This window comes from Mauremys mutica, chromosome 2 (genome assembly GCF_020497125.1).
Source record: "Mauremys mutica isolate MM-2020 ecotype Southern chromosome 2, ASM2049712v1, whole genome shotgun sequence".
NCBI lineage: Eukaryota > Metazoa > Chordata > Testudines > Geoemydidae > Mauremys > Mauremys mutica.
Genome location: NC_059073.1, coordinates 133,324,653 through 133,352,171, shown reverse-complemented (window position 1 = coordinate 133,352,171; position 27,519 = coordinate 133,324,653). Strand labels below are relative to the sequence as shown.

The following is a 27,519-nucleotide window of genomic DNA, read 5'->3' as shown; positions in this document are numbered from 1 at the left end:
GCAAGATTTCCTCTCCCACCCCCACCCCCCCCAGATCTGCAGCAGTCTGAGTTTGTTAAGCTTCAGGACATGTGCCAAAGAGAGTTGTTTTTCCCCCCTCCCCTCCTGCTCCCATAAGGAGATGGGTGAGGGGCAGGGCTGGTAGCAGGCGGGGATTTTGTTGCTGTAGGGCTGTTTGATTTGGGCTTGGGGCCGGTTTGTTTGTATGTGTGCTGTTAGAAGTTTGGCCAGGCCCTCCTAGCATTGGAGCAGCACTCCTTCATTGCAGAGCAACAAAACTCCAAGGAAAAAGACACACAAACCTTTCTCAAGCCCCCTGAGGCCCCTCAGCAAGAAGATGCTGTGGAAATTCAGAATGTTACCGGCAGTGACTGGGGAGAGACGAACTCAGCTCATTCTATTTAGCTGATCCAAGGGAAGGTAAAGAGGTGACTGGATCGTGGGCTGTAAGTACCTATGCAGGGAGACGATTTCTGAGAGTAGAAGATTCTTTAATCTAGCGCACACAGGCAGAATGAGATCCAGTGCATTAGAAAAACTAAGCCTAGAAATAAGGCACAAACGTTTCGCAATAAAGGCTGTTATCCTTTGGGAAGTGGACTGAGGGAAGTGGTCTGTTCTCAGTCACCTGGAGCGATGTCTCTCGGAGCTACGCTTTAGTTCAGCCAGAAGTTGTGGGCTCAATGCAGGAATTGCTGGGCGAAATCGTCTGGTCTGTGTTATTTGAGAGGTCAGATCCCTTCTGGCCTTGAAATCTGTAATAAGGTGCTGTAGAGAGCCTGGCCTACTTTGGGGAGAAGAAATGAAGATGGATGATTGTCACGGACTCTCAGATCATGCCCACTCTTGGCCCCGTGCGTTCTGTGGGGGGTGCCCCTTTCAGTGAGACAGCCCTTCTCGGGGGTCCACTCTCTCTCGGGGTCAGGCCCCTCCACCTCCTGGAGCCGCACCTCTCTGAGCCTTAGCACGTCCGTCTCTGCCGTGGGCCCCCTCAGGGAGTCCACGCGCTCTGGACCCCCCGGGCCTCCTCACCCCCGAAGGGGTTGATGCAACCCTGTTCTCTAGGCCGGAGTGACTCCCAGCCAGCATAAAACAGGAGGGTTTATTGTGAGTTGAACACAGCACAGGAAACTCTCAGGGCCTCAGGCCTGGCCTCCCTCAGCCCAGCATATCCCAGTCTCCCTTGCCTCCAGGGGGGCTCTGCTTGCTCCCCCTCTCCAGCCCAGAGCCCCCTGCTTCCCAGCTGGGCCTCCGATATCCCCGGCCCCAGGCCCCACCTCTGTCCATTGTCTTCTCTCCAGGTAAACAGGGTCGTAAAACAGGAAGGCCTGGGTCTCCTCTCCTCTCAGCCCTCCTCTGGCTGGAACTGGCTGGTCAGGTCACCGGGGTCTTCTCTTCGCAGCCCATTGTCCTCCCTCTGGCCAGAACCGGCTGTGACTCCTAAGCTGGGTCACCAGGTCACCAGTCGCTGGGGTCTCCATCCTCCTGGCCATCGGCAGGGGTCCCAAGTTCCCTCTCTGGTCCTCTGTAACAACAAACTCCCTCTCCCCTCACCTCGTTAAACCAGTAACACCCGGGGACACTGAGTCCCCCTCCCTCTGCATGCAACCCACTGGAAAACACAGAAAAACCAAGAAAACCCCCCACTTCGTCACAATGATCTTTCAGGAATTAAACTAGGGAAATGCCCTTGCAAAAGCTACATGAAAGTAAGGATGATTCTGAAGGGGGATGCAGGATCTTCAGGCTGCCATTTAAGAACAAGTACATGGCACTGGACGGACACTTCAGATGCAGTCACCATCCAGGGTGGAACCTCAAGCACCAGCTCCCGCGAGGACAACGAATGTGTGTCGACGTGGTGCTGGCACATGAAGGAAGATCGGGGAGACTAGGGCTTGGGGAGCGGGAGGCCGCTGCAGGTGTAGAAAGAGCAATGGAAAAGGAGCTGTTAGGAGAGAGGATCTGGGGACTCCTGGGTTCCTCCAGCTGTGATGGGAGAGCAGGTTTGGCTCAGGACTCACCCTGGTCGCCACTGCAAAGGGCTCATGGATTTTAGGGCCAGAAGGGAGCACGCTAGCCTGGCCTCTTTCATAGCACAGGCCAGATAATTCCTCCACTGAGTCTCCCACCTGCTCTCCAGGTTCTCGGGCCGTGTGGCTGTGAGCACAGCTCCACCCACTCAGCATAAGAACCTCATTTCACTCACCGATCCACCCCAGTCGGCTGATTTGAAGAGCAGCGGGCTGGCTGGCTCCAAAGGGGCCGTGTGTCCTAGCTTCTTGGGTGCGGCCAGGACTTGCAGGGTCCTTTCACAACTGATTAAAATTGTGCTGTGGGCATGAGGCCCTGGGGGCTCTCCCCACCAAGGAGGAAAGCATCCAAAGTAGTTCTGAATAGCTGTGGGGCAGGGGGGCACACGTGTGTGTAGAGGGGTGGGATCTCGCATCCCTTTTCCAGGCCATCAGGACTTGGATTCCTCGTGGTGGAGCCTGGCTGCAGATCACACAGGATGCTGATTTCATCTTGGCCTGAGCTCCTTGCCTTTTAAGGAGGGGATTTTATGGCGTGGCAGAAAGTTGGATGGTCCCAGGGGTCAAGAGAACAAAGTGAGTTTCCCCTGCCAGATCTCGCACACTTAAGACGGAGGAGATCTCTTGGCTCCTCTGCTCCTGCTGGCCCCACACGAGAGACTGGAGGCTCCCAGGCAGGAGAGCTGCGGGCGATGTGTTGGTGAAGGGGCAGCCACTTGATGATCTTTGGCAGCTGGGAAGACATCCCACTGATTGCTTGAATGTCCGGGGTCAGATTCTGACAGCATTTACACCAGAGTCAGTCAGAAGCCGCTCCACTGAAGGCGTCCAGAGCTCCCCGTCCCTCTTAGTATTAGTTTGCTAATTAAAAAACAGAGCTAATGAATATTTACGGTGCTGGTGGAAGCTCCAAGGGCTCATGGAGGGGCCATCTCCGCAGCAGAGTTAGAACCCGGGGGGCCTCCAAGCTCTCTGGAATGCTTTAGCTTTGCAGGGAAATCTCACTAGCATTAGTCTTTTCTCAAAACAGCCTCAGACTGCTCTGGGTCAGCCAGGGCAGGAAAATGGCAGGATCACTCCTCCCCACCACATGCACTATTTTGACCTGTTTGCTTAAGCCAAAAGGCTGTGGGACAGCTTGTGTGTTGCATGTATGTATGTAGCACGCCAAATGTTTTTTTAATATACGACGTGTGTGCAAAGTGGAATATATTGAATAAATGTTGGCGTATCTACGTGCGCAGCGAAGTCTCCTGCCCGTCCGGGCTCTGTGTTCCTTGGTTTTGTGGCTGGAGTCCCTCCGAGTCCAGGATGCAGGACGTGTCTTTCACAGCCCCCCGCAGCCTGCTTGGCAAGGTCCGGGAGGACATTCCCTTCTGGAAGTTGCTTGAATTCTCTTGGCGGCGAGAATTCACACACCACCAATGCAGCATTTGTCTCGGCGTGGCTGCGCTGTAGATGCAACCTCACTGCTGTTTTGTCTGAGGAGGCGCCACGCCGGGGGGGAAGAGGGTGGGGTTTTTATAATTGATATTTTAAAAGATAGTCTTTTAAAGAGCCTCCTGCCCCTCACCCTGAGCAGCTGGTTTATACGGCATACTCCGTGCTGCCCTCAGAGGGCTGCGTGTGTCGGGAGTGGGGGATAATTACACGCGGGCTCCTGCTGTGGCCACATCTGGAGGGATGTGTATAGCTTAGGGAGGACACGGTGAAACTACAGGAGGGGACAAAGGGCTGAGAGGAAACTGAAAGACCGTGAACTGGAAGGTTTTGAGAGGGGAACATAACCACAGTTCATGAACGCCTCCTGCATAACCATCTGAATGGAGGGGAGCTTGGAAATGGCTGTAATGGCATCTAGGCGTTGCTATTAAGAACAGGGTCCTAACAGCTGGTGCAGAACATGAGGCTCCCAAGAGGGGTGGTGAAGGCACGGTCCGAGCAGAGATTAGTGCACAGGTGTAGGTGGTGATGGTGTGGCAGGGCCCTGAGAAGTGCAGGGGAATCAGTCTGGCTGAGCTAGGGTATCACCGTATTTCCTGCTCCGATTCAGCACCCCTGGGTGCTGTTAGTAAACCAGGGTGCGAGCTTTCTGGACCTTCCTTTCTCCTTGTGACAGTACAGGGCATGGCACCTGCTTTGCACAAGCTGATGCTTGTGAGCAGGGCTTCTGGGTAGCAAGGGGGGACCCTTCAAAGGCTCAGAGAAGCTCCCCAAAAGTTGTGAAGTTTCTCTGTGGCTCATTGGCCTGCAAAATTGCATAGGGGATCCTGGGAGAACAGGCCACACTGGTGAGATGTCAGGTACTTGCTGCCTCTAGTTAGGCTGGTTATCAAGGCTCAAGAGGTTGTGTGGGATTTGGGGGGTTATGTTATACATCCCTACCCCAGGAGTTCCCGGGATGTCCCAGAGCAGGCCATGGGCTGGAAGTAGAAACCTCTTAATGCCCTCTGGTGTTGCACAGCACTTTTAATCTGCTAAGGCAAACAGAGAGTGGATCCTTCACTTTCAATGATGTTTGTTGGGGGTTCTCGAGAGAGAGTGCTGTTTGCTTTCCAGGGAGCCCAGGCTTTTCTCCAGGATCCAGGCCTTTCTTCCTTTCTCTCCCCATTTGTTCATTTATTTCCCCACATACCTTGGGTTTTTTGTGCACTCAGAGGGGCAAACACGCCTCTGGAGACAGGCTCTGCTCAGGTGACAGAGGAAGAGGAGTTAGATTGATCAGCTTTGTCCCTAGCAGAGACTAGCCCACGACACAGAACCATGGAAGGACTGGGAGTGTCTGGGGCGGGGAGGAGAGATGGAAGTAGCCGGATGGCGGGTCAGTGTTGAAATAGCAGAGGAGCTGCAGGTTGGTTAGCATGAGGGAGACTGGGTAAGGGCAGGACTGGACTAGAAGGGAGTGCTGTAGATGAGGACTTAGGTACCTCAGCAGAGCTGGCGGGTAAGGGGTGAGGCCCTGGCTTGAAATAGCAAAGGTTTGAGGAGCATCGGCACAGTTCAGTGGAGTGCTGGGGGGAGCCCAGGGCTGGAAGAGCAAAGGGGCTGCAGGTGGGGATTGAGGTGTGTTGGCGTATCTGAGGTTGGGAGCGGGGCCTAGTCTGAGTTGGAGAGCACCAGCAGAGGAAGCTTGCGCTGCCCTTGATAGCACTGTCTTGCTATGAGTTCCCTCCCATTTGTAGGCACTCCGCTCCCCCCCCTACCCCCGGTCATTAGGAGCAATAGCTGGATGAGGAGAGGAGAGTGGAGATTGTACCAGCTTGCGAGGGCAGTCTCTCAGCAGTCAGAGGCTTGTGAGTCTCTGTTCGATTGTGGCGCTGTGCAGACCACTGACTGGTGAGCGGAAGAGGGCTGGGCTAGAATCTGCTCTTTGTTCCAGAGGGTACGTGGTGGTCTGGGCAGGCAGAGGAACCTGCCCTCTGTGGGAGCCGATGCTTTCCTCAGGGCACGTTTCCCACGGACATATGGTGCTTGTTTGAAGGTGCTATTCGCCACCAGCCACTGGGTCTCGTAGAAGCAGATGCAGACTGTGCCCTCTAGCTGGGATCCCTGGCAATCCCAAGTACATTTCTGCTGTGATTACATAGGATCCACATGCATGCGGTTCTGTGTGTGAGCGTTTCTCCTTTTGGTTGCTACTAGCCAGGGGCGGCTCCAGGCCCCAGCACGCCAAGCCCGTGCTTGGGGCGGCATGCCGCGGGGGGTGCTCTGCTGGTCGCCGGGAGGGTGGCAGGCGGCTCCGGTGGACCTCCCGCAGGCGTGCCTGCGGAGGGTCCGCTGGTCCCATGGCTCCGCCTGCAGGAGATCCACCAGAGCCGCCTGCCGCGTGACCGGCAGAGCGCCCCCTGCGGCATGCCGCCCTGCTTGGGGCGGCGAAATGTCTAGAGACGCCCCTGCTACTAGCACATTGGAAGCAAAATGTTATAGATGAGAAATAACCAGACTCCCGCTGTAAATACATGCTGTGACTGGGTAAGCTGCTTTACCATGGGCCAGTCGGTGCAGGGCTGACCTGACGTGGGAAGTTGTGACCCTTGCATGCATGTGTAATGCTGCACAAGGCTTCTTCTGCCTTGGTCCCTGCTTTAGAAGGAAACCTCCTTTGATTCTATTGTTTGGCTGAGCATTGCTGGAGTGTTTACTCAGGGCTGGTCAGAGTTTTGTTTCATAGACCTTCTGCTGAGGGGGATGAACACTTTGGCAGACAGGTGGGTCAAGGGAATCCTCAGTTGGTTAAAGCAGAGGAGCCAGACTCCAGGTTCTGCAGAATCTTGGTCCCAGGCCAGGGTAGATGCCGGCTGTCTCTGCAGCCCAGCCTGCCGGAAAGGAACTGCACTAGCTGAAGCAAGGCCCCTTTTATAGCCGTGGGGTCTGCAGAGCTGGCTCTGCAGCATGGGCCGTTCGACGAAGGGCAGGGCTCAGCCCAGCGGGTTCGGCTAACCGGAGTCCAGTAAAACCGGAGCTTTTCCTGCGTGTGCATATTTCTGCTGATTATTTTTTGCCTGGGGCCTCTCCAGGGCCGGCGCGCTGGGGAGGAAATGGTGAGACGTGGCAGGCCTGGAATCCCAGCCTGCTGTGGTTTCTCAAGCCTTTGACTTGTGGAACCAATTTGAAGGCTAGCAGGGCTGCTTGTCATTTCCTCTCCCCTCCTCCAGTGGGGTCCTGAGGCTCTGTGGACACAGCAGTGCCCGGTGGCAGCCCCTCATTAACACAGGATACAGCCCAGCATCTTGCTCAGGCCAGCCGCTCCCTAATTGCTTACAAAAGGGAAATGGGGAGGGGAAGAGTGAGCGGTGGGTGATGGGCATTGCTGTGGGGTGGGGCAGCTGCTGATTGACTGGGTGTTAGAAGCAGAACGCTGGCACTGCTCCCATTCTGAGCGATGGCCCCCGGAGGTCTCCTGGCTCCCACTCCTCGGATTCCATTGAATGAGGTTTGCATTTGGAAACCCTGCGATTCTCCTTCCCTGACCCTACTTGGGTCTCCTGGTGCTTCAGGGGCTGCTTGTACCCTCGGCAGAGGGGTTTAAATGTATACATTACTCAGCGTGGCCACTCCAGAGGGGGAGACAGTCAACTGCAGGGAAACGTCCATGCGCTTAGAAGCTGAGTGCTCCAGGGGCTGCTAGAGAAATGCCCAGAGGCTGGTCAGGGAGCAGCAAGTCTGACCCAGGAGGGCGGTAACATCGCAGGCCAGCGTGGGTGGATGTGTATGTGCATTAAGTGTCATTTGTATTGCAGTGGAGCCTAGAGGCCCCAACCAGGGATTAGGGTCTTACTGTGCTAGGCACTGTATGAACATATAATGGAACGATGCTCCCTGTCCCAAAAAGCTTCCAATCGAAGTACTTGGTGAGAGGTGACTAAAGCTGCAACAGATGGGGTGGAGCACCAGGTAAGAGAGAGACCATTGTGATTGGTATAGCAAGCAGTAGTCAGAGCACACATGCGTACACTCGTAAGAACGGCCATCCTGGGTCAGACCAAAGGTCCATCTAGCCCAGTATCCTGTCTTCCGACAGTGGCCAATGGCAGGTGCCCCAGAGGGAATGAACAGAACAGGTCATCATCAAGTGAGCCATCCCCTGTCGCCTATTCCCAGCTTCTGGCTGCCAGAGGCTAGGGACACCCAGAGCATGGGGTTGTATCCCTGGCCATCTTGGCAAATAGCCATTGATAGGCCTATCACCCAGGAACTTAGCTAATTCTTTTTTGGCCTTCACAACATCCCCTAGCAACGAGTTCCATAGGTTGACGAAGAACTTCCTTATGTTTGTTTTCAACCTGCTGCTTATTAATTTCACTAGGTGACTCCTGGTTCTTGTGTTATATGAAGGAGTAAATAGCACTTTCTCTATACCATTCATGATTTTATAGCTTGTTGGCATCCTTTTGTCTGCGAGAGATGGTGGGAATTGCAGCCTATGATGTAGATGGTTTGCAATGTCTCATGTGACTGAATAGACCAATCTGAGATTTGCGTGCTCTTTGGCAGTTATTACAAATATGTGTCTTGATTGAGAGCTGCTTGCTTCCTACAGGCTGTTTTCTCTTCAGGCTGTAGGAGCCAGCTCCTGTCACAGACTTTGATGCCCTGATGGAGACAATGGCACCAGTTGTTACAATCACTTGCTAAGATTTCCCATCGGTCAGGATCAATTCCAAATTCCTTCATATCTCGCTGGCATGTGTCTATATAGCGAAGCTTGGGATGTCCTGTTGTTCTTGTTCCCTCTGATAGCTCCCCATATACATGTCCTTGGGTATGCATCGTCTTCCAATCTACACAGATCGTATCTCCCTGATATGATCTCTTTTCCAAACTGAAAAGTCCCAGTCTTTTAAATCTCTCCTCATATGGAAGCTGTTCCATCCCCTTAATCATTTTTGTTGCCCTTCTCTGTTCCTTTTCAGAGTCTAATAAACCTTTTTTGAGACTGCGTGACCAGAACTGCATGCTGTATGCAAGATCTGGGCGTACCATGGATTTATATAGTGGCAGTATGCTATTTACTGTCTTATTATATATCTCTTTCCTGATGGTTCCTAACATTCTGTTCGCTTTTTCAACTGCCTCCTCACATTGATTGGATGTTTTCCAAGAACCATCCACAGTGAATCCAAGATCTCTTTCTTGAGTGGTGAAAGCTTATTTAGACCCCATCATTTTGTATGTATAGTTGGGATTGCTTGCCAACATGCATTACTTTGCATTTGTCAACGTGGAATTTCGTCTGCCATTTTGTTGCCCAGTCACCCAGTTTTGTGACATGCTTTTGTCACTCTTCATGGTTAGCTTTGGACTTAATTATCTTGAGTAATTTTGTATTGTGTGCAAATTTTGCCTTCTCTCAGTTTACCTCCTTTTCAGAAAATTTATGAATATGTTGAATAGCACAGGTCCCAGGACAGATCCCTGGGGGACCCCATTATTTACCTCTCTCCACTGTAGGGTGACCAGATGTCCTGATTTTATAGGGACAGTCCCTATATTTGGGTTTTTTTCTTATATAGGCTCCTATTATCCCCCCCACCCCCGTCCCAATTTTTTACACTTGCTGTCTGGTTAGCCTACTCCACTGTGAAAACTGACCATTTAGTTCTACCCTTTGTTCCCTGTCTTTTAACCAGTTCCTGATCCATGAGAGGTACTTCCCTTTTATCCCATGACAGCTTAATTTGCTTAAGAGCTGTTGCGGAGGGGCCTTGTCAAAGGCTTTCTGCAAGTCCAAGTACACTATCTCCACTGGATCACTCTTGTCCACATGTTTGTTGGCCCCCTCACACGCTCATGTAGGGGGGGAGTGTGTATATGTGTATATGTATATATCTCGTTCTGAAATGTTCCCCTGTATTTATTTTTCATTTATTTGTTAAGAGGCCTTGCTGGCCAGAAGATGGACTGTTGGGAAGAGAGGACTTGGGCCCCAAGAGGCCTTGCTAGTTCCCGACAAACCTCGGCCCAGTAAATGGGCTAGAGAAACCCAAACAAAATCTGGAGACATCCACATACATGCTGGGTTTTCTTAGGGGGAACTAATGGAGTCCGTGCCCTGGTCTCTGCCTCCGGCACACACACACAGCAGCCATTCAGCCAAGCTGGAGAAACAGCCTTTACATAAACAGCACTGACTTCAAACATCAATAAGCCCTCCCCTGGTAACTGAGCCTCTCCACGGTGCTTTCCCAGTCCAGGGTGAGGCATTTTTTCCCTTTGCTTTTAAAGCATGTGTGCTCACTCACACACGCAGACCAGCCTACTGGGAAAGTACATAGCTTCGTCTTCTGAGTTTCTTTCATGCATGGTGGAAACACTCTAGGCCCGTTGTTGATTGCACGTCCAATCCCTGTATTTCTGACGGGCGTAGAGCTGCCTTTTAGGTACACAGTGGTCTGCCTGGGCCAGCACCAGATGCTTCAGAGGAAGAAATCCTGCCCCAGAGAAGTTTCCTCCTAGCCCTCATTAGTTAGCTTAGTGCGTGCCTTGTAGCAGGAGGGTTTGTAGCCCTTCCCAGGTTCCTGTTTGTTTTATACTACTTATATCATCACTGGATATTCTGTTATTCATATAAATGTCTAGTCCCATTTTGAAGCCTGCTAAATTCTCAGCCTCCATGGTGTCTTGTGGCAGTGATTTAGCTCAATTTAATCTGGCTTCCCCTCTCCCAGAATCCCTCGGCTGCCCTGAAGCGCCATATCCAGCAAGAGCAGGCCCTTCTCTGCATGTATCATCAGAGAGACTCAGAGTGCTTTATGAGCAGTAAATGAACTGAGCATAAACAAGGAGTCTGGGGCCCAATCCTAATGAGGGGTGCTGAACACTCTCCGTTCCAGGCACTCGGCACTTTAAGGGCTTGGCCCACAGGTGAGCATTACCTCTAGGTTGCAGATGGGCAAACTGAGGCAGAGAGCGGTGAAGTGACTTGCCCAGAACCATGACATGAGTGTGTGGCAGAGCTAGGAATAGACCCCAGGAGCCCTAACTTCCAGCCCCACTGGAGAGCCCTGGGATGGGCAGATGCTGGGGCGGGGCGGGACACGGGCTCTACAGTGGAGTACGTTTCTGGGAGCCTAGTGGAATGGGGTGGAAGGCAGGGAGGAGCCAGGCATGTTCCAGGAGGGGACCCACTGAAAGGAGGGAACCCCGATGAAAAACAACTCCATTCTGCTCTTCCCATCTGCCCAGCTTTGGGATTCGCCCAGACGGAGAAGGGGAGAGGGGCTATAGCTCTGTTACCAGTGACAGGAGAGTGGTGTTTCTAGTCCGCCGGGGCTATGTATGCTCCCATTATCCCCTCCCCCAGCAATAACCCTGACCCTGCCTGCTGCTGCCCTGCCCTCAAGCAGCTGGAGCCCGCAGTGCTTTTCCTAAGCAGCTAATTGTCCCCCACTTCCTCTGCTGCCCTCCACCTCCTCGACCAGACAGAGCAGGTCCTGCCCCGGCTGCTTCAGCTGCGTAGAAGCCAGCGACCTTGTTCAAGGTTGCGTGGGATCGGAGTTGGATTCCCAGCACGCATTCCCCAGTGAACCCACGATTCTGCTCCTGCTGGTGCCACAGACCTGTTGTGTGGAGGGGAGCCGGGGGAGTGAGCGTGGGGAGTTGCTTAAATCTTTCTGGGCTCTGTTTTGCGGGGTGAGGATGCCCACCACTGGAGGGGGGAGGGTGAACTCGTTAAAGCCCTTTAGGCACTCTGGTCAGCTTGAGATAGTACCATTAGCCAGGTTTGGGTGCTTCGTGCCTGCGCGTGACCGTAAGGGAATACATCGGCCTGTTTTATTAGCCCCTCCTCAAAGGCAGCTGTCAGTCTGCTAGCCTTGGTGCCTGTTTTGCGCTGCAGAGTCGGGCCTCCCCATGGCACGCAGGCGTCTCTCTGTGGCATGCCTGGCTGCTGCGGGAGGCAGGGACTCTGTTACTGGAGGCTGATGAATCATGAAGGATTTTGATCTCCTTGTGTTGCTGCGTGAGCCGTGTAGCGAACTGAAAAATGCCCAGGTCTGAGCTGGTCTGCTCCTGTCCGCGTTCCACGTGACTGCTGGGGCAGGAGTTGATGTGCAGGGAAAATTAGGTAGGCATCATCGTGGGTTGACGAATCCCTTCTTGGCTCCCCCCCAAATATAGGCAAACTTTATACTCAGTCAGGTGCAAGCTGTTTGTCTCCAAGCAGCAAGATGCTTGTTTACCTTCATGCTGGGAACATCCTCCCACTTCCCATGTGTCAAATGTCTTCCCCACTCCCTTTAACCCCTCCTGCACTGGCCTCCCAACTGAGGGCACCTCCTTGCTTTCCCTGCTCCCAAATGGGTATCCCGTGTTTCTTTTTTGACCAAGCATCAGCTCTCTAGGAAAAGGACTTGGACTCCGCGTGTTTTGTAGCACACTTTGTGCAGTATTTGTTATTAGATAGTGTCCCACGTGTGCTCGGGGCTTCACAGAAAGCATGGAAAGCATTGTCCTGACCCGAGAGAGCTTAGACGGGGTCTGTGCTAGGCAGCAGGGAGGGCACAGGGCATGGTGGGGCCCTGGAGTACAGGAACAGAATTGCAGGGTTACTCCAGTTTGGCATGTGCATGTGTTGGGGTGCTGTTTGGTGATTTCTGTATTGAAGTGGGTTCTCTTGGGGTATTTGGGTGGCCTGTTCCATGATGTGATCTATTTCTCTGGTGGAGTGTCCTTGTTTGATGAAGGCGGTTTTGTGTGTGACAAGGTGTGTATCCCAGACTTTCTCCTTGGAGCATATTCTGTGGTCTCTGAGTGCCTGGCTGTAGATAACAGATTTATTGGTGTGTTTGGGGTGGTTACTACTGGATCTGTGGAGGTGGGTGTGGTGACCTATGGGTTCCTTGTGTATAGTTGGGTGCAGCACCCTTGCTGATGGTGATGTCTAGGAAGTTGATGCTAGTGTCACCTAGTTGTTGATGCTGGTTGTCACCTATCTGGAACCCAATGGGGTGTCCTCTGTTAGACCTGACCAGCTGCGTGTATCCCGCCGGCCTTCAGGGCTGGCTGGCTGGTGTGCCCGAGCAGGCCCAGTTAATGGTGTGAGACCTGACACGCTCCATGCCTGCTGCCCCTCCCAGCCGTCAGCCCCCTCTGGTTTTATAGGGCTAGGTTTCCCCCTCTGATGTACTGCAGATGTGAGGAGCTGTCTCAAGCAGCAGCAGGAAAGTCAGGGCTCTGAGAGCCAGGAGGATGCTGGCCTGCACGGGGGCTGTGATACCATGTCAGAGGGGCAGGTCAGGCCAGTGAGCAGCCTGAGGAGTGTGGAGGGCAAAATGGGGGGCACTGCACAAACCCCACATGTGGCGTCCAGCTCAGCAGCTCGTTTCTCACAGCTTTCCTCTGAGGCAGCCCAGCTTCTCCTTGCTGCGGCGCTGGGGCCGGCTGTGCTGAGTGTCCCGCTCCCAGACTGCTCCCCTTACCATGTTCCTCGCTTGATTCCTAATTGCAGCCGTCCCAGCCAGACGGAAAGTTCCACCTCCTGGACGCTCAGTGGTGGCAGGTCATGACCCGAGGCCTCGTTGTGGAGCTAACAGGGCTGAAGTGTAACCCTCAGACGCTGTAGAGCCGTGGTTCTCACCCAGGGGTACGTGTATCCCTGAGGATATGCAGGGGTCTTCCAGGGGGTCTGTCAACTCAGCTAGATATTTGCCTAATTTAACAACAGGCGACATAGAAAGCACTAGCAAAGTCAGTACAAGCTAAAATTCCACACAGACAGTGACTGGTTTATACTGCTCTGTATACTATACACTGAAATGAAAGGACAATATTTATATTCCAATCGATTTATTTTGTAATTATATGGTAAAAAGGAGAAAGTCAGCAATTCAGTCATAGTGAGCTGGGACACATTTGTATTCTTATGTCTGATTTTGTAGGCAAGTAGTTTTTAAGGGAGGTGAAACTTGGGGGTACGCAAGACATATCAGACTCCTGAAAGGGGTCCAGCAGTCTGGAGAGCCGCTGCTCTAGAGACCCCCCCTCTGGGCAGCTTCTGGCCATTGGGATAGGCAACACCACGTGAAGAGGTGGGAGATCCAGAGTTGACACTGGGGGGCATTCCTTAACTGCCCCTCTCTCCCCACCTGTCATCCCCACGAGGGCTTGTGGCAGAGAGACTTGTCCTCCTGCTGCTTCCTTTCCTTGCTGCTGCCTGCTGCAGAGAAAGGGGCTGCAAACTCCTTGTGCAGTCACCATCGCTCTGCAAAGCCTGAGGGAGGCCTGTGTTGATCAAGCAATCGGCCCCTACAACTGCTCAGGGTCTCCCTGTCCTCTCTGCTCAGTGCATGTGGAGGGCTTGGGTCCTACTAGCTTGTGTCTGCCTGCGTTTTCCCAGCTAAGCCTCTCTCCCTGCCCCGCTCTCCAGTTCCCTCTTGCAGAACAGAGATCTACCCATCAGAAGACACCAGCCCTGTTTCCCTTCCTCCACAGGGGCTGGTGCAGGCTCTTCCCTAGGGCCTCTTCTCCAGGCCACTGTGAAAGGTCCCAGCTGGTGACATTCTGCTGCTTCCCCTGGAGAGGCCTCTTCGTATTTATAGGGCTTGCCACACAGAGGGACTGTTTGACTGCGGTGGGTGGAAATCTCGCCCCCGTGGGTCTCTTGAAAGGGCGAAGGAGACTGGAGCAGCTGGCGAGGGGAGGGCACCCTCAGTGCTGAGGCAGTTAAAAGCACAGTGGCTGACTGGTGGCCCTTTTGGCAATAGGCTGCATCTGTAAGTGCTAATTGCTGCTAAAGAGCTTTAATGAGCTGCTAGCTGAATTGGTGGGTGCGTGTTCCTTTCCCCTCCTCTCCTTTCACCCTGGCTGGCTTCCGCTCCTCAGCCGGAGCAGGACTGAGGGCCCCCTTTGTGGTCAGCTAAACTGTTTACTTTGGGATAAAGAGTCGGTGCGGAGCGGCTTGAAAGGCCCTGCACCCGGGAGCTGCTGGAATCCTGACTCGGAGCCCCGCTCAGGGATGCACCGAGGGGACAAAACCGTTACCACCAAGCAGCTCCCTGATTGTACAGAACGGCCTTCTGAGCCCTTGCAGCCCCGAGGCAGGGAGCCAGAGCAGGACGGGAGTGAGGGAAGTGGGGAGAGGAACTGGGAACAGCTGAGTCCGAGTCTAGCAGTGGCCTGTCAGGATAATCTCTGAGCTGTGGGCTGTTTCTGAATCGTGTCCAAGGCTGATCCTGCCTTGGCCAGCCTCAGAGCCCTAACCTGTTTCAGGGACACGATCACTACTTGCTGGGCGATGTTGTAATCGTTCTCGTAGCAAATGCACCCGCTGAGGTGGCTGTGACCGCGGTGTCCGTCCCTAGTCGGGTCCTTAGAGCTTCGAGACCTTGGAGGGATTTGGTGGGTTCTGAGGGCCGCCGGCAGAGTTGGGGATGAAGGCAGGAAAGCAGCAGAGAGACCCAGGCAGGTAGCAGGCGAGTAAAGGAGGGAGCGGGAGTCTCGTGACCAGCCCAGCCGCTGGCTGCCTCTCCAGCCGGTGGCGTGTCCTCTTGTCTCCAGGAGCTGCTTGCGGTGGAGGATGCTCATGCACTTGGACAGTCCCAAGCACTGGTTTCTTCTGTTGTTTAATGAGAAGTGTGTAACATGTGGACTTGGCAGGCTCCCGAGCCCGGTGCCCCTTTCTGCAACCTCAGGGGACCCTCAGCCTCCTCCCAACACAGCCAGGCTGCTGCCTCTTGCCCCAGAACACACCGAGAGTCCCACGCCTTCGGTTCGGCCCAGGGCCCTGGGCTCCTCTCCCCGCCAGCGCTCCAATTGCTTTCTCTCTGGCCCCCACTTCACTGCCCTCTGACCCTGCCAGGCCGCAGCTGCTAAAGCCACCTTCTGCCCTGCCCAACGGCCCTTTCCACACTCCCACTGGCCCCGTTTGTGCGCCTCCGCCTGGCCATCCAGACCCTGCTTCCAATCTCATGCTCCCCCCCCCCACACACACATACCTGTCAGGTAGGGGTCTCCCAGAGGTTGTCGGACGCCAATTCCTACCCCCCGCAACCCACGCTTTACCCTGCCAGCGGGGCCAGGGTCTCCACCCCATGTGTCTCCTCCTTCCACTCCCCCCCGCTTCGCAACCTTCCATGCTGCTCCTGTAAATGGAACAGGCCCCTGGTCCCAGCACACCAGCCTCCCCATTCAACCCCCTCAGAAAGAGCTGCTGATTCCATGCTTTGCTGGGAGAGAGACAGAGTCTGAATCCTTCTTCGTGCCACCCTCCTCTGGCTCATCCCACTGCCTCTCCTCTCCCCACACTAGTTCACTCTGGCACTCCCTTCACACACAGTGCTCCTACACCCCTGCCCACCCTGCTCCTCCTCTTTCCCTCAGACTCCTGTCTCCCTGCACGATGGTACTGTCGCAGTTTTGAGGCTCTGGGGCGCTGCTGAGGAGAGCCGCTAACAGGCCATAACTATTCGTATGGGACTGTGAGATACAGGAGGTCGGACTAGATGATCGAATAGTTCCTTCTGTCTGTAAACGTTACAAAGCCGTGACATCTCTGCGCGTATGTTGTGGTATCTCCAGTTCTGTTCCCCTACATCTGGCTGTGGCTAACGAAGCTCATCCCCGCCCCCCCACGGACCACACACCTAGCCCCAGCCGGTCATGCAGGCATTTGCTGCTTGTTTAACTCAGGTTGAATAACCCCCCTTTCCCCCTTTCTCTTTCCCCCACAGGCTTTTGAGTAACAACAAGATAACGGTGCTGAAGAATGGCTCTTTCTTCGGACTGCGTGCTCTCGAGAAGCTGTAAGTGCCAGTCGGGCCATTGTGAGTTCTGAGCAGCTCTGGGCTCCTAATGAGGGACTGGGAAATTAGTGACCAAAGCAGAGCAAAAATTAAATGGGCGTGGAGGGGGAAGGGAGAGTTTTTTGCTGCTGTGACGGGAGGAGGGGGAACTGCTTGGTGTTGGAGGGGTTTTGGTAACCAAATGAAATACGCAACCCAGTGTAACCTGCTTTTCCATTGTTGCTATAAATATGGGGGAAATTGCACTTAAACTCCACATCACTGGCTGGTGGGAGCAGGGGGGAGCAGCTGCTGTGTGTCAACATGCAAGGCATCCGGCCTGTCTCCTCTTCTACATGAAAATGGGTATGCCTGATTTCGCTGTGCTGTCCCTGGCTTGTTTGGTGTCTCAAATCACTTTGTACGGGATGGCTGTGGGGAAGAGTGGCCAAAGGGCAGAGTCTTTCCTCTCTAGGTTGCTGATTAAAGCCCAACCAGTAGACCAAAAGTGTTCACCCTATCCCCACTGTGGTGGCCTGTGTGACACAAGTTGGGAGGGTCCGAGCAGGCCAGCATTCGCCCTGCACACACTAGCAGCACAATTGCCTTGCACTGCCCCTCAGCTCGCAGCCTCAGCAAAGAGGCCAAGGAGATAGCTGTCCCTCTGTCCTCTACAGGAGGTCTCGCCAGGACAGGTGTGAGGAACATCAGCTGAGCTTTTCCAAAGCATCTGGAGGGTTTTGGCACCCACCTTTGAGATGCCTTGAAGGGGCCTGATTTTCAGAGGCTGGATGCTCAGCACTTACTGAGAATCAGATTCCTTGAAAAAAGAACAGGAGTACTTGTGGCACCTTAGAGACAAACACATTTATTTGAGCATAAGCTTTCGTGGGCTACAGCCCACTTCATCAGATGCATAGAGTGGAACATATAGTAAGAAGATATATATACATACAGAACATGAAAAGGTGGAAGTTGCCATACCAAATCTAAGAGGCTAATTAATTAAGATGAGCTATTATCAGCAGGAGAAAAAAAAACACTTTTGCAGTGATAATCAAGATGGCCCATTTCGGACAGTTGACAAGAAGGTGTGAGGATACTTAACATGGGGAAATAGATTCAATTTGTGTAATGACCCAGCCACTCCCAGACTCTACTTCTCCAGTTGGGTGCCCAACGGTGTGCATGCGTGAGGGAGAGGGGGAAGAGTGAGGAAGTTTGTGTTGCTTCTTGGCTATCGGGCTCTCACCTTCAACCAGCACTAAATCCCCATACTCGTACCCAGGACTCCCCCCGCCAGTGTTTGCAGCCCTGCCCTGGGGTGTGGAAAACAAACAATTCAGGTGGAGGATGCAGCCACTCTGGCACGGCATGGAGGGTGTCAGAAGAAAAAAACGGTCTCGGGGAGCGAAGGGAGAGGTTCTCTCGGGGACTCCAGGAAATGAGTTCCACTTCAGAAGCTCATTGGAAAGCCACGTTTGGGCTGGAAGCGTCTGAGGGGGCATTGATTTGTGGGGTCCCGTATGAAAAGCGACATTGTCCCTCGAACAAAGTCCACGTTCTTATCTCTCTGTGAAAGGCATCTCTCTGGTGGGAGCCTTTAATAAGGGGAGATTTATGGCCCTCATATGGATTTGATCTGTAGGTATGTAGGAGAGGGGTCCGCACACTAAGGGGGTTTTGTTCCCAGACGCTGCCTTTTTGAAGGACTCCTGCATTCCAGCAGTGAATCGGGGACTCTAGCTTGATGTATTGAGTGAGACTGAAAGTGAAGCCTGTGCTCCGTGTCCCAGGAGGGAGCTGAGGTTCCCCAGCAGACTATGGCGAGACTGTAGCTGGTGGAGCTGGACCAAAGCGGTGCTGTAAATGGCTGTCCCGTGGATGAGGATCCACTCCGTGCTCCCCAAGGCCCAGCCTGGATGCTCTCTGGGAGGTGACAGGGATAAAGATGTGTCTCCATCCCTGCTGGGAAGCTGGGCTGCAGTGCCCCTAAAAGGGGAAACAGCAAAGTTTGAGTCAAACAATCACTCGTCCTGAGGAGAAAAGGACTTAGTGATTTCAGGGCCTTGCATCTCCATTCCAGGGGGGTGTTTGGGATCCCACGGCACAGTTTCGAAAACAGGGCTTTGTCATTTTTCTTCCCTCTTACTGCAGTGAGCTTGTTGGTTGTCACTCCCCACCCCAGAGGAGGTTGCATTTCTCTAAGGTATGAGATCCATGTGCCTTGAGGTCCTGTGGGAATGAAATGCACTATAGGGATATGTCTGAGGTGCTCTCTGGCCAGTCCAGAGTTCTCTGGTGTAAGGTTGGGTGTGTATAACATATATGGAAGAGGGTTCCATTGTCACTTGGAGAATCAGCAGCAGGAGCAGTTGGACTGCTACGAAAGTTGAAGATGATGCTCCCTTGCTGCTTTTATCCAAGGAGCTCTGTGATGTACAGATGATAACTAGCCCCATTGCGAAGCCAGTATTCTCATTGCTGTTTTACGGATGGGGAAATTGTGGCAGGGTAGGCTAAGCACCTTGCCCCTGCTCTAGGCCACCGGGCCCACGTACCTTCCCAGCGCCGGTAGCAGAACACCCAGGAATTGGTACTGTCTGTAAGACCTAGGCATTCCCTAGCTTCCGTGCAAATGAGTAACAGAGAGTAAGGAGGGGTAACTAAGCAGTGCCCGGACTGTGGGACTGGGGAGGTGGAATCTGGGCTCTTGCAAATGTCGCTTGCTGGGCAATGTAGGTTATTTGGCTTAAAAACAAAGCCCTGAACCAGGTGCCAGTTTCTGCAACCCCTCCCCTAGCCCCCACATGGCACCACTTCTGTTCCTGCCTCCTGGACTATCTGCCGCCCACCCATCCACCCTGCTAGCTTCCAAAAGAAAAGCTTCTGCAAGGCCTGGTTTGGGTCTGCTCATTCTGCAAGCTGAACAAAGCAGTGCAGGTAGCAGAGCGGGGTCCCGGGGGTGGCGAGAAGAGAGGGCATGTGGAGGAGGAAAGGGGGAGAGGCCATAGAAGAGAGCTCTACTGTGCTGTGTCAGGCCCGAGTGACATGCATTGAGCCTCTGTGCAGCTGGTGGGGAGTGCACACAAATACCCCATTCACGCTGGGCTTCCAAGTCCTCTCTGCAGCACTCACCAAGGCTGCTAATGACTCGCCGGCTGGGAGGGAGGCGTGTGGCTGTCTTAAAGCTGCATAGCCATGCAGGGAGCTGGGGCCGTGAGAGTGCTTGTCAAGGGGTCGTGCGGCCAAGTATGAAGAGGTGCTGAGCAGTACCCATGGTCCCCGCTGACTTAGTGGGGAGGCTGGGAGAGTGAACGCTCAGCGTGTCAGGGTCACATGTACTGAGGGGCTGCAGTAAGGACCGAGGTGCCTGATTTTAGGCTTTCTGAATTGGAAAACTCTGTCTGTGTGGCCCCGTTTCTCCTCCGGTCTGGGCGTGCTGATAGCCACCCGCCTTTGCAAAGTGCTCCGAGCTACATGGGCAAAAGGCGGGAGGCAGGCTCTAAGTGGGGCTGTGGGTATCGGTAATTCCGGAGGCCACTCTATTGACCGGGCTGTAGAGTAAAAGGACTGAACAGACCCCTGTAAGTTCCGGGTCCCACATTCCAGTGCTGGGTGAAAGGGAGTGTCTAGCATGGTCCGACTGCTGCCTGAACAGCGTCCCAGAGATGGTGGGCGATGGAATAGGCAGGGTCAGGGTGGGGAGCTGCTGAAAGGGAGAGGCAGGGTGTGTTCTGCTAATGAAGAGTGACAAGCTGTAAGTGTGGGGCTGAGAACACCCGGGAGGGAGGGGATTCAGGCCGCCGTAGGGCAGAGGAGGAAGGTTGGGAGAAGGCTCACACTTCCTGCAGCCATTGTCACAGCTAGTACCGTTCCCATTCACAGGGGCCACTAAACAGTGGGTCTGGTGAAGAGAGCATCCCCGTAGCGGAGGCAAAGTGCCCTTCCCCAGCAGGCTCAGCAGCTCCGCTGTGGTGCTGCTGGTTACTCCCCTTGGAGAGCCAGGCCTGAGGCAAGCCTGGGTTTCATTAGCTCCAGCTCAGGAAGCATTTATTAACGTGAACCACGGTCTCGTTATACGGCATGCACCTGCCTCAGATCCCAGCTGCTCCTTCAGGGGATGGGGCTTCTGGAATGGCCCTGATGTGCTGGGAAGCAGGAGAAAGCAGGCAGGACTTTCGCGTGAATGCAGCTAGCAAAGCTTGCCTTTCCCTGCAGAAATCTTCCATAGTATGCACTGGCTGCAGCCTGAGCAGGAAACTGAGAGATTGCTAGGCGGGGAGCGTGGGGGGCTTCCAGCTGTTTCCAGTACGTTTGCCCATACGAGTGTCCCAGGCACATACATTTATATTCTCCTTTTGTGAGGCCACATTTCCCAGTGCTCTGCGCCCGCCACTGGGGCCAGATTTTCAGCAGAGCTCAGCAGCCAACGTTCAGCCAACCCTGCAGTGCTAATCCAGCCACACGTGTGGGTGTGCGAATTCTGACCTTGGTATCGTGTTTTCCTTGTCAAGGGTGAGCAGGTGGGGCCCCGAGCCTGAGAACCTCCCATTGTTCAGGCCAGTCTCATTTTGGTTGCCAGCAATTCGTTCTCTTCTGAACGGGGGCAGCTGGGAGCCCACTGCAATAAACAGGAGATGTGGCAGTGCGGTGGCACAAAGCTGAGGAGCTGTGGGATCAGCACAGATTCAGGAAGGCTTTGAGACTGAGCCTCTTGAGACAGGGACTGCCCCTTGAATGGCTGCAAAGCACCTGGCCTGGCCCAAGCGCTACTCTAAGCCTGAATACTAAGCCTGCTACTCTAAGCATAACATGCATCTTCTAGGTTGGCCTGGGCTGCAGGCTATAGAGCTAATGGCAGTGCCGTTTTTCTGAGCCTGTCCCCAGTGTGTTTGGATGGGGACACTTGCCAGATTCAAAGCTGCCGCTGAAGTTGTCAGTGCAGCCTAGGGGTTTTGGTTACATTTTTTCTGTTAAAGTTAAGGAAAGAGATGTGCCTGAATCCCCTAGGCTGCTTTGGGAAACCTCGTCCAAACTTTATTTGTGAAAGCCAGATGTCCTGATCTGCGTGACTAACACCTGAGACTGAGAGAGAATTCTTTCCACGGTAACTGTCCTCACCACCACACTTGATTTCAGCACGTCACTCACCTTGGACAGTGAAAACGGGGACTAGAAACTCTGTCGTTTGGAAGCTTGTACCTTCCACCAACAGAAGTTGGTCCAATAAAAGATATTCCCTCCCCTTCCTTGTCTCGCTCATATCCTGGGACCAGCATGGCTACCTCAGCACTGCACGCAACGTTCTGTGTCGTCAGTTTCCTTTTCCCACTCCCCTGTGCTAGCATAGCATGGTGTTATGATGTTTGGGTTGCAAACTCTCTAGGGGAAGTTTGTCCAAACATCATTTATAATGAACTGCTTTTAAAAACAAACAAACCATGAAATCCCCTGTTAATACTTACCTTTGCCCAGTCATTTTTTTTAAACTTTGGGGCCTAAATTATTTGTCACGGTCCCTTTAATCTCAGATTGTTTTATTCTCCTCACCCACTTACTTTCAAAGTGTTGGGTCATATCCTCCCCTTGATCCTGGCGCCAAGCTCTCATTAATGGGAGGGGATTCATGCTCCCATAAGGGTACAAAGCAGCCTGGAACATGTTTAAAAATGTACTTTATGGATCTGACTCCTTAAGCAAAGCGTTCAGTGAGGGAGGAATCGCGGCCAAGGATGGTCCGAAAATATACCCTCTTGTAGGAAATTTGATTTCCTGAGTCAACAGCCTCCATGTTTGTCCCCCGCAATCCTTGAACTTGACTTCTGAGTTCCTGCCTTTTCTTCCACCCTCCCGCCCCTTTGCGTACAAATCTGAAAAACTCTTGTCTAATTGGGTTGGACCCCTGGGTGCTGAAAATCTCTTTAAAGTCTCATTCTTCTTGTAGCCCTGAACAAACAGCACGTCCTGATCCCAGTGCGCGGAGCGGCATTAACCTCCCGGTCACCTCTGGAATGTTCAAATCACGCCGGGAGCCCAGAGCCATCAGTCGGGAGGTGGGGGGTGGGCTGCTCCCTCTTTAGCGTTCCCCCCCCCCCGTCTCCCACCCCGGTGCACTCCCTCCCTCCCCCCGATTGCCACTCACTCCAGCAAGCAGCGCGGCGTGCTCTTCGGAAAGTAATTGTCCTTGACAAGGGCTGTAATTGTTTTTCATTGGCTTGATTCGGAGCTGCAGAGATAACACGTTGACCCCATGCCCTCAATAGCTGGACAGAGGGATGGTCTGACCGGGGGAGGGGAGCAAGCGGCAGCGCCCAAGGAGGACTGGCTGCTGGTGTTTCTCTGTGGAAATGTGCACCCAGTTTTTTTCAGAGATGCTGAGCACCTGTAAGGACCAACCCATCCTGGATCTCCCTTTGGCTGTCAGCAGTGGTGTGATGTGTCTGTGCAGAGACAGGAGGAGATCTGGGGAGTTAGCAGGGATGGGAGTTTGCTCCCCTTTCTTTGCATTTGCCAGGCAAGAAAACCCAGGATTTGTTTCCTAGAGAAGGCTGAGTTTGCTGGCCTGGTCCCACTCCCCCTCCTACCCATCAGCCTTGTGCCTCTTCCTGTGGGAAAGTGTCCAGCTGATGGCGGCAGGAGTACAGGGATGAGGAGCTGCATGGAAATCTCGGGGCGTCATTTAATTGCACATACACTGTCCAGCCCGTCTGTTGTGATTAACAAACGTAGCACAGCATTTGAGTGCAGTGCCACAGTCCATCCCTGAGGTGGCTGCATTTTCCTGGCCAGTGACTGACCCTGGTAGATTGTATAGTTTGTAGCACTCCTTGGCATCTCTGGCTGTTGGGTTATATGGTCATTGTTGTGATAACCAGCCAGGGGCAGCCGTGACTCGGACCCCTGTGGATGGAGCAGTGATCTCTTGTGCCTGTCTTGCCTGCCCTCACCCGAGCATAGGCCATGTGCTGCTTGTTATCTGTGCGTCAGGCGGGCACAAAGTGGGTGCCCAGGAGATGCCCAGTACTCTGGGATTTCAGCTCAGCCTCTCTAATGATTTGCAGCTACGTAATGAGATTAATGAGTCTCCTTGGGGCTGGTATGCAGCCCAGGCCGCCACGCTCATTAGCAACAGATCAGCTTGGAGCTGTCCTTTCCCACCAATCTAACTTGCTCTGGGAAGCCCTCAGGTGCTTGTGTCACATTTCCCTTAGCGGCGGCTGGAGGTGGCTGCAGTTTATAGATGCTGGGTGGGGGCCAGGTGGTTTGAGGTTGTGAATAATCTGTATTTGAGGGCAGGTTGGAGAGCAGCCCTGCTAATCCTTGGTTGGGAGCATCATTGTGCTCCATGCCAGCAAAGATCCCAGCTTTGACTGGGCTGAAGGTTTATTTCCCAGGACGGAGCCGCCCATCTGCCCCCTCCCCCTTTAAAGCCCTCCACGTGGGCAGGATCAGAGCACAGCCCCGCTGCTGCCATGTGGCACCATCACAAAGGGGGTGCGAGCTCCCCAGGGCATGTGTGGTTCTGCGGTTGCCAGGCGGGTTGTGTTTGAGAGTCAATTGCAGGTGCAGGTTTCTGAGCTGAAGGTTTGGTTTTAAATGCAGACAAGTGAAGTTAGTGCTGGTGCTGGGTCCCAGAGGCTGTGGTGCTCTGGGTCACTGGACAGTCTGGGGTAGGAAAATCAACCATCAGTCAGTTTATCCGTACATCCAAGGTACTTATATGGCTCCCATAGCCATGATATCTGAGCACCTCCATCTTGAGTGCATTTATCCTCACAGTACCTCTGGGAGGAAGGGCAGTGCTGTTCTCCCTCCATGCTACTGATGGGAACTGGGGTACAGACAGGCTAAGTGGCTTGCCCAGGGTCACACAGGAAATCTGTGGCAGAGCAAGGGCTCAAACCCAGGTCTCCCAAGTCTTTCGCTAGCACCCAAATCAAAAAGCTTCCTTGCTTTGCCCCCGCCAGTGTGTCTCATACCCATCCTGCAGGGACAGCAGGGGGAGTTGGCTCTCTGTGGCACAATCATTCCTCTGGGGCTGCCAACAATGAGGCTTGTGTGTTGGAGATGCCTGTTGTTTGCTGGGTCCCAGTCCAGACTCATTTAGCTCAGGCCCACTAACAGTCACCGCGTGGGAATGGCTTTTGGCCACTACGGACCTGGCTGGATTTGAGCTTGTGACCTGGAGAGAAAGGGGTGTCCCCTTTGTACAGTGTGGAGTGTCTCAGCTGGGCGGTGATGGGGAACTGGGCTTTCTCTGAATTGTGGCCATGGCACGCTGATGATGCTGTGGCTCGGCAGGGCAGGACTGTTCTGAGTCCTCACAAACAGGTTGACTAGTTCAGTTTAAAGATGAAACAAACAGCCAGCTCCAGGCTCTCTGTAGGGCAAATTAATCTGGGGGCTTTCCTCTGCAAAGGTGGGCTCTGTGCATGGCAGGAGTCTCCCAGAGTCTGAATCTCAGGTGCCGTGATTGGGTGCGGGAAGATGCTTGCCGTTGTGACGGAGCCATGCAGAGTTGGGTGTTTGCAGCTTCACTTTCCATTTGTGGCTCTCAAAGTGCATCAAAACACGCATAAACTAACCCTCCCAATCCTGCCTGCGGGGCGTGGCAGCATCACCTCTCCCATTTACTGCATACATCTCAGAGATGAGAACCCAAGAGTCCTATATCCCCGTCTTCCTGCTAAGTAACTGTAAGACCACGTTTGTATCGCCTACATTGATTCCATGGGAATCTGGCATTGCTACATAAACCCTCACCGGGATAAACCTTCCAGTAACTGATGGGATTTCAGAAGAAGCTTCCTCTATGGGTAAGTTATTCCATAATGGGGTTTCTTGCACCTTCCTCTGAGATGGGCTAGGGAGGGGATGCCCCGTTGATCTGGCCTTGCCTGCCAGAGCAATTGTTACGATAGGGCCTTAGTCTTTCCAGCAGTTTCAGGGTTTTAATTAACAAAATTAAATGTGCACCCTAGAGAGAGGAGTAAAACTCTGACACTTTTACCCTATGGTTTAATTTTAAAGACACAGAGAATCTATGAACTGGCCCCTACTGCTTTCTGAATAGTGTCCGCCATCCATCTGTCATTGCATCTCAGCTGTATCCAGCATGCTTGGCTAACTCTGGCATTTGGTTGGCACGCTGCTGAGAATAGTTTCTTGTGCTCTTTGCTAAGGAGTTGCAGGCAGAGAGCCTCTCGGCGCCAAGCCCAAGAGGTTTGCACCTGCCTCTGCATTGTACTGAGAAGCCTCTGCCCTTAGACCGTGCTGTGGATTTGATTAAGTATATATTTGGGTTGAGTGCAGCTAGCAGAGACGGATCCAAGTGCAACACTGGGCGTTGCAGCAAAGAGGCACCAAGGAGGACAAACTCTTGTTCATTTCCAGAACATCATCAGTCCATCAATGCAGACCCTGTAGGCCCCTTCAGTGCAAACATCCCAGGGAGTTTTATAGGCAGCATGCATGGAAGAGACTCGAAGCTAAAGCACACATTTGAAGTGCCCAAGTAAATAAGCCTTCAGGTTGGGTCTGAGCTGAGCCATGGAGATGTGCAGGCCTTGTGTCCCACCCGGTTTATGCGATGGCTCTTACACAGACGGGAGCTTCCCGGGAATGTAATTCAGGGAGACAGGAGCATCCTCTGTGCTGCAGCAGGGGAGGCCAGGGGTCTGGCTGCAGTGGGGAGTGATGGTTTATCAGCCTGGGTGCAGAGCCCATGTTGTCGCTGGTATCAGTTAATATGCATCATGCTTTTGCTTCCAGAGGAATGCTCTGGTTTAGATTAACTGGAAATGGTTTTAATCAAAATGCCGCGGTGCTCAGCATTCGTGATCTGCTGCTCTGAATGTGTCTGGAAGTGGGCGGTGAGCTATGCGGGACAGTCTGCATTCAAGCCCTCTGTTTAAAACAGGTAAAGCCAGAGGGGGCAGATTGTCTGGGGGCTAAAACAGGGAAGTGTGAGGCTGGAGCTCTCAGTTCCGTTCCTGGCTCTGCTACAGAATCCCTGTGTGACCTTGGGCAAGTAGCTTCATCTCTCTGTGCCTGTGAAATGGGACGTGTGTGATGGTACAGACCAACGTTGCAGTGTGGTGGGGAGCGAAAGGGAGTTTAAGCGTGAACCAGGACTGTAAGGTGCTTTGAGAGGCTTGGATGGAGGGAGCAGATTCATTTTTTCCCCAAGATGAGCGTGCATCTCTAGGCTCCTTTACACGCCTATTCTATGCACAGGCCAACAGACATGCAGCTGCCTAGATAAAGACACTTGCATACTGTTATCCCCGTGCTACTGATGGGAAATCTGTGGCAGAGCAAGGGCTCAAACCCAGGTCTCCCAAGTCTTTGGCTAGTACCCAAATCAAAGAGCTTCCTGGCTTTGCCCCCGCCAGTGTGTCTTATACCCAGCCTGCAGGGACAGCAGGGGGAGTTGTCTCTCTGTGGCATGATCATTCCTCGGGGGCTGCCAACAGGGGGCTCAGTCCAGTATCAGTAAAATGGATATATCTAGAGTTATTCCTTTATAAAAAATACCCTCTCCCCAATCTGGCCAGTGCATTGCAGACTGCTCTGCGGCTTCCTGGGGCCTTGGAACTACTAGTGACCTCTTATGGCTGGATTGGCACAGGGAGAGTCTAGAGAGGGGCTTGTTACTTGAATGTCTAAATGGCACTTCCCATTTGCTAATTGCCTACTTAAACATGCTATCCCCTGGTTGTGGTGATTAGTACTGCGTATGTCCTGGCCAGATTCCAGCTTGAGTAGCTACATTCTGCTGACCTAAAGTCCCCTAGCAGCTTCATGGTCGGATACAACACTCTTCACTTCCTGTCCTAAACTGGTGCTGTGTGCTGTCGAACAGTGCTTGCGTCCCACCCAACAGGTGGCTGCAGTTCAGTAAGAGAGAAAGCAATGCCTTGTGTCCCCCTAGTTGGTATAGCGGTTCGTAAATTTTCTGAAGCAGTTTGGATCCTTCAGGCTGCCAGATGCTGCTTTTAATTTATTTTTTAATAGAAAAATCTATGCTTTGTAAATATCACTTGTGCTTTTATCACGTACAGAAATTCAGGCCAGAACTTTCCAACATTTGACGTTCAAAATTCAGCACCTAAATCCACACTTAGGCATGGGGGAAAAGGAGTGGCTAGTGGCCAGGACACTGGATGGGGGCTCAAGAGACCTGAATTCAATTCCTGGCTCAGCCACAGACATCCTGTCACTTAGTCTGGCACATCTCAGCACCCCCTCTGTATGATGATACT

The 27,519-nt window shown here is 53.2% G+C and overlaps 1 protein-coding gene across 1 annotated transcript in view; it reads left to right on the top strand.

Moving 5' to 3' along the window:
• The window catches only part of ADGRA2 (adhesion G protein-coupled receptor A2), a 116,448-nt gene that overhangs the window by 26,810 nt on the left and 62,119 nt on the right, over positions 1 to 27,519 (top strand). The window contains exon 2 of the mRNA XM_045003455.1: positions 16,202 to 16,273. Coding sequence (XP_044859390.1) covers positions 16,202 to 16,273 — 72 coding nt within the window. The remainder of the gene's footprint in view (positions 1 to 16,201; positions 16,274 to 27,519) is intronic.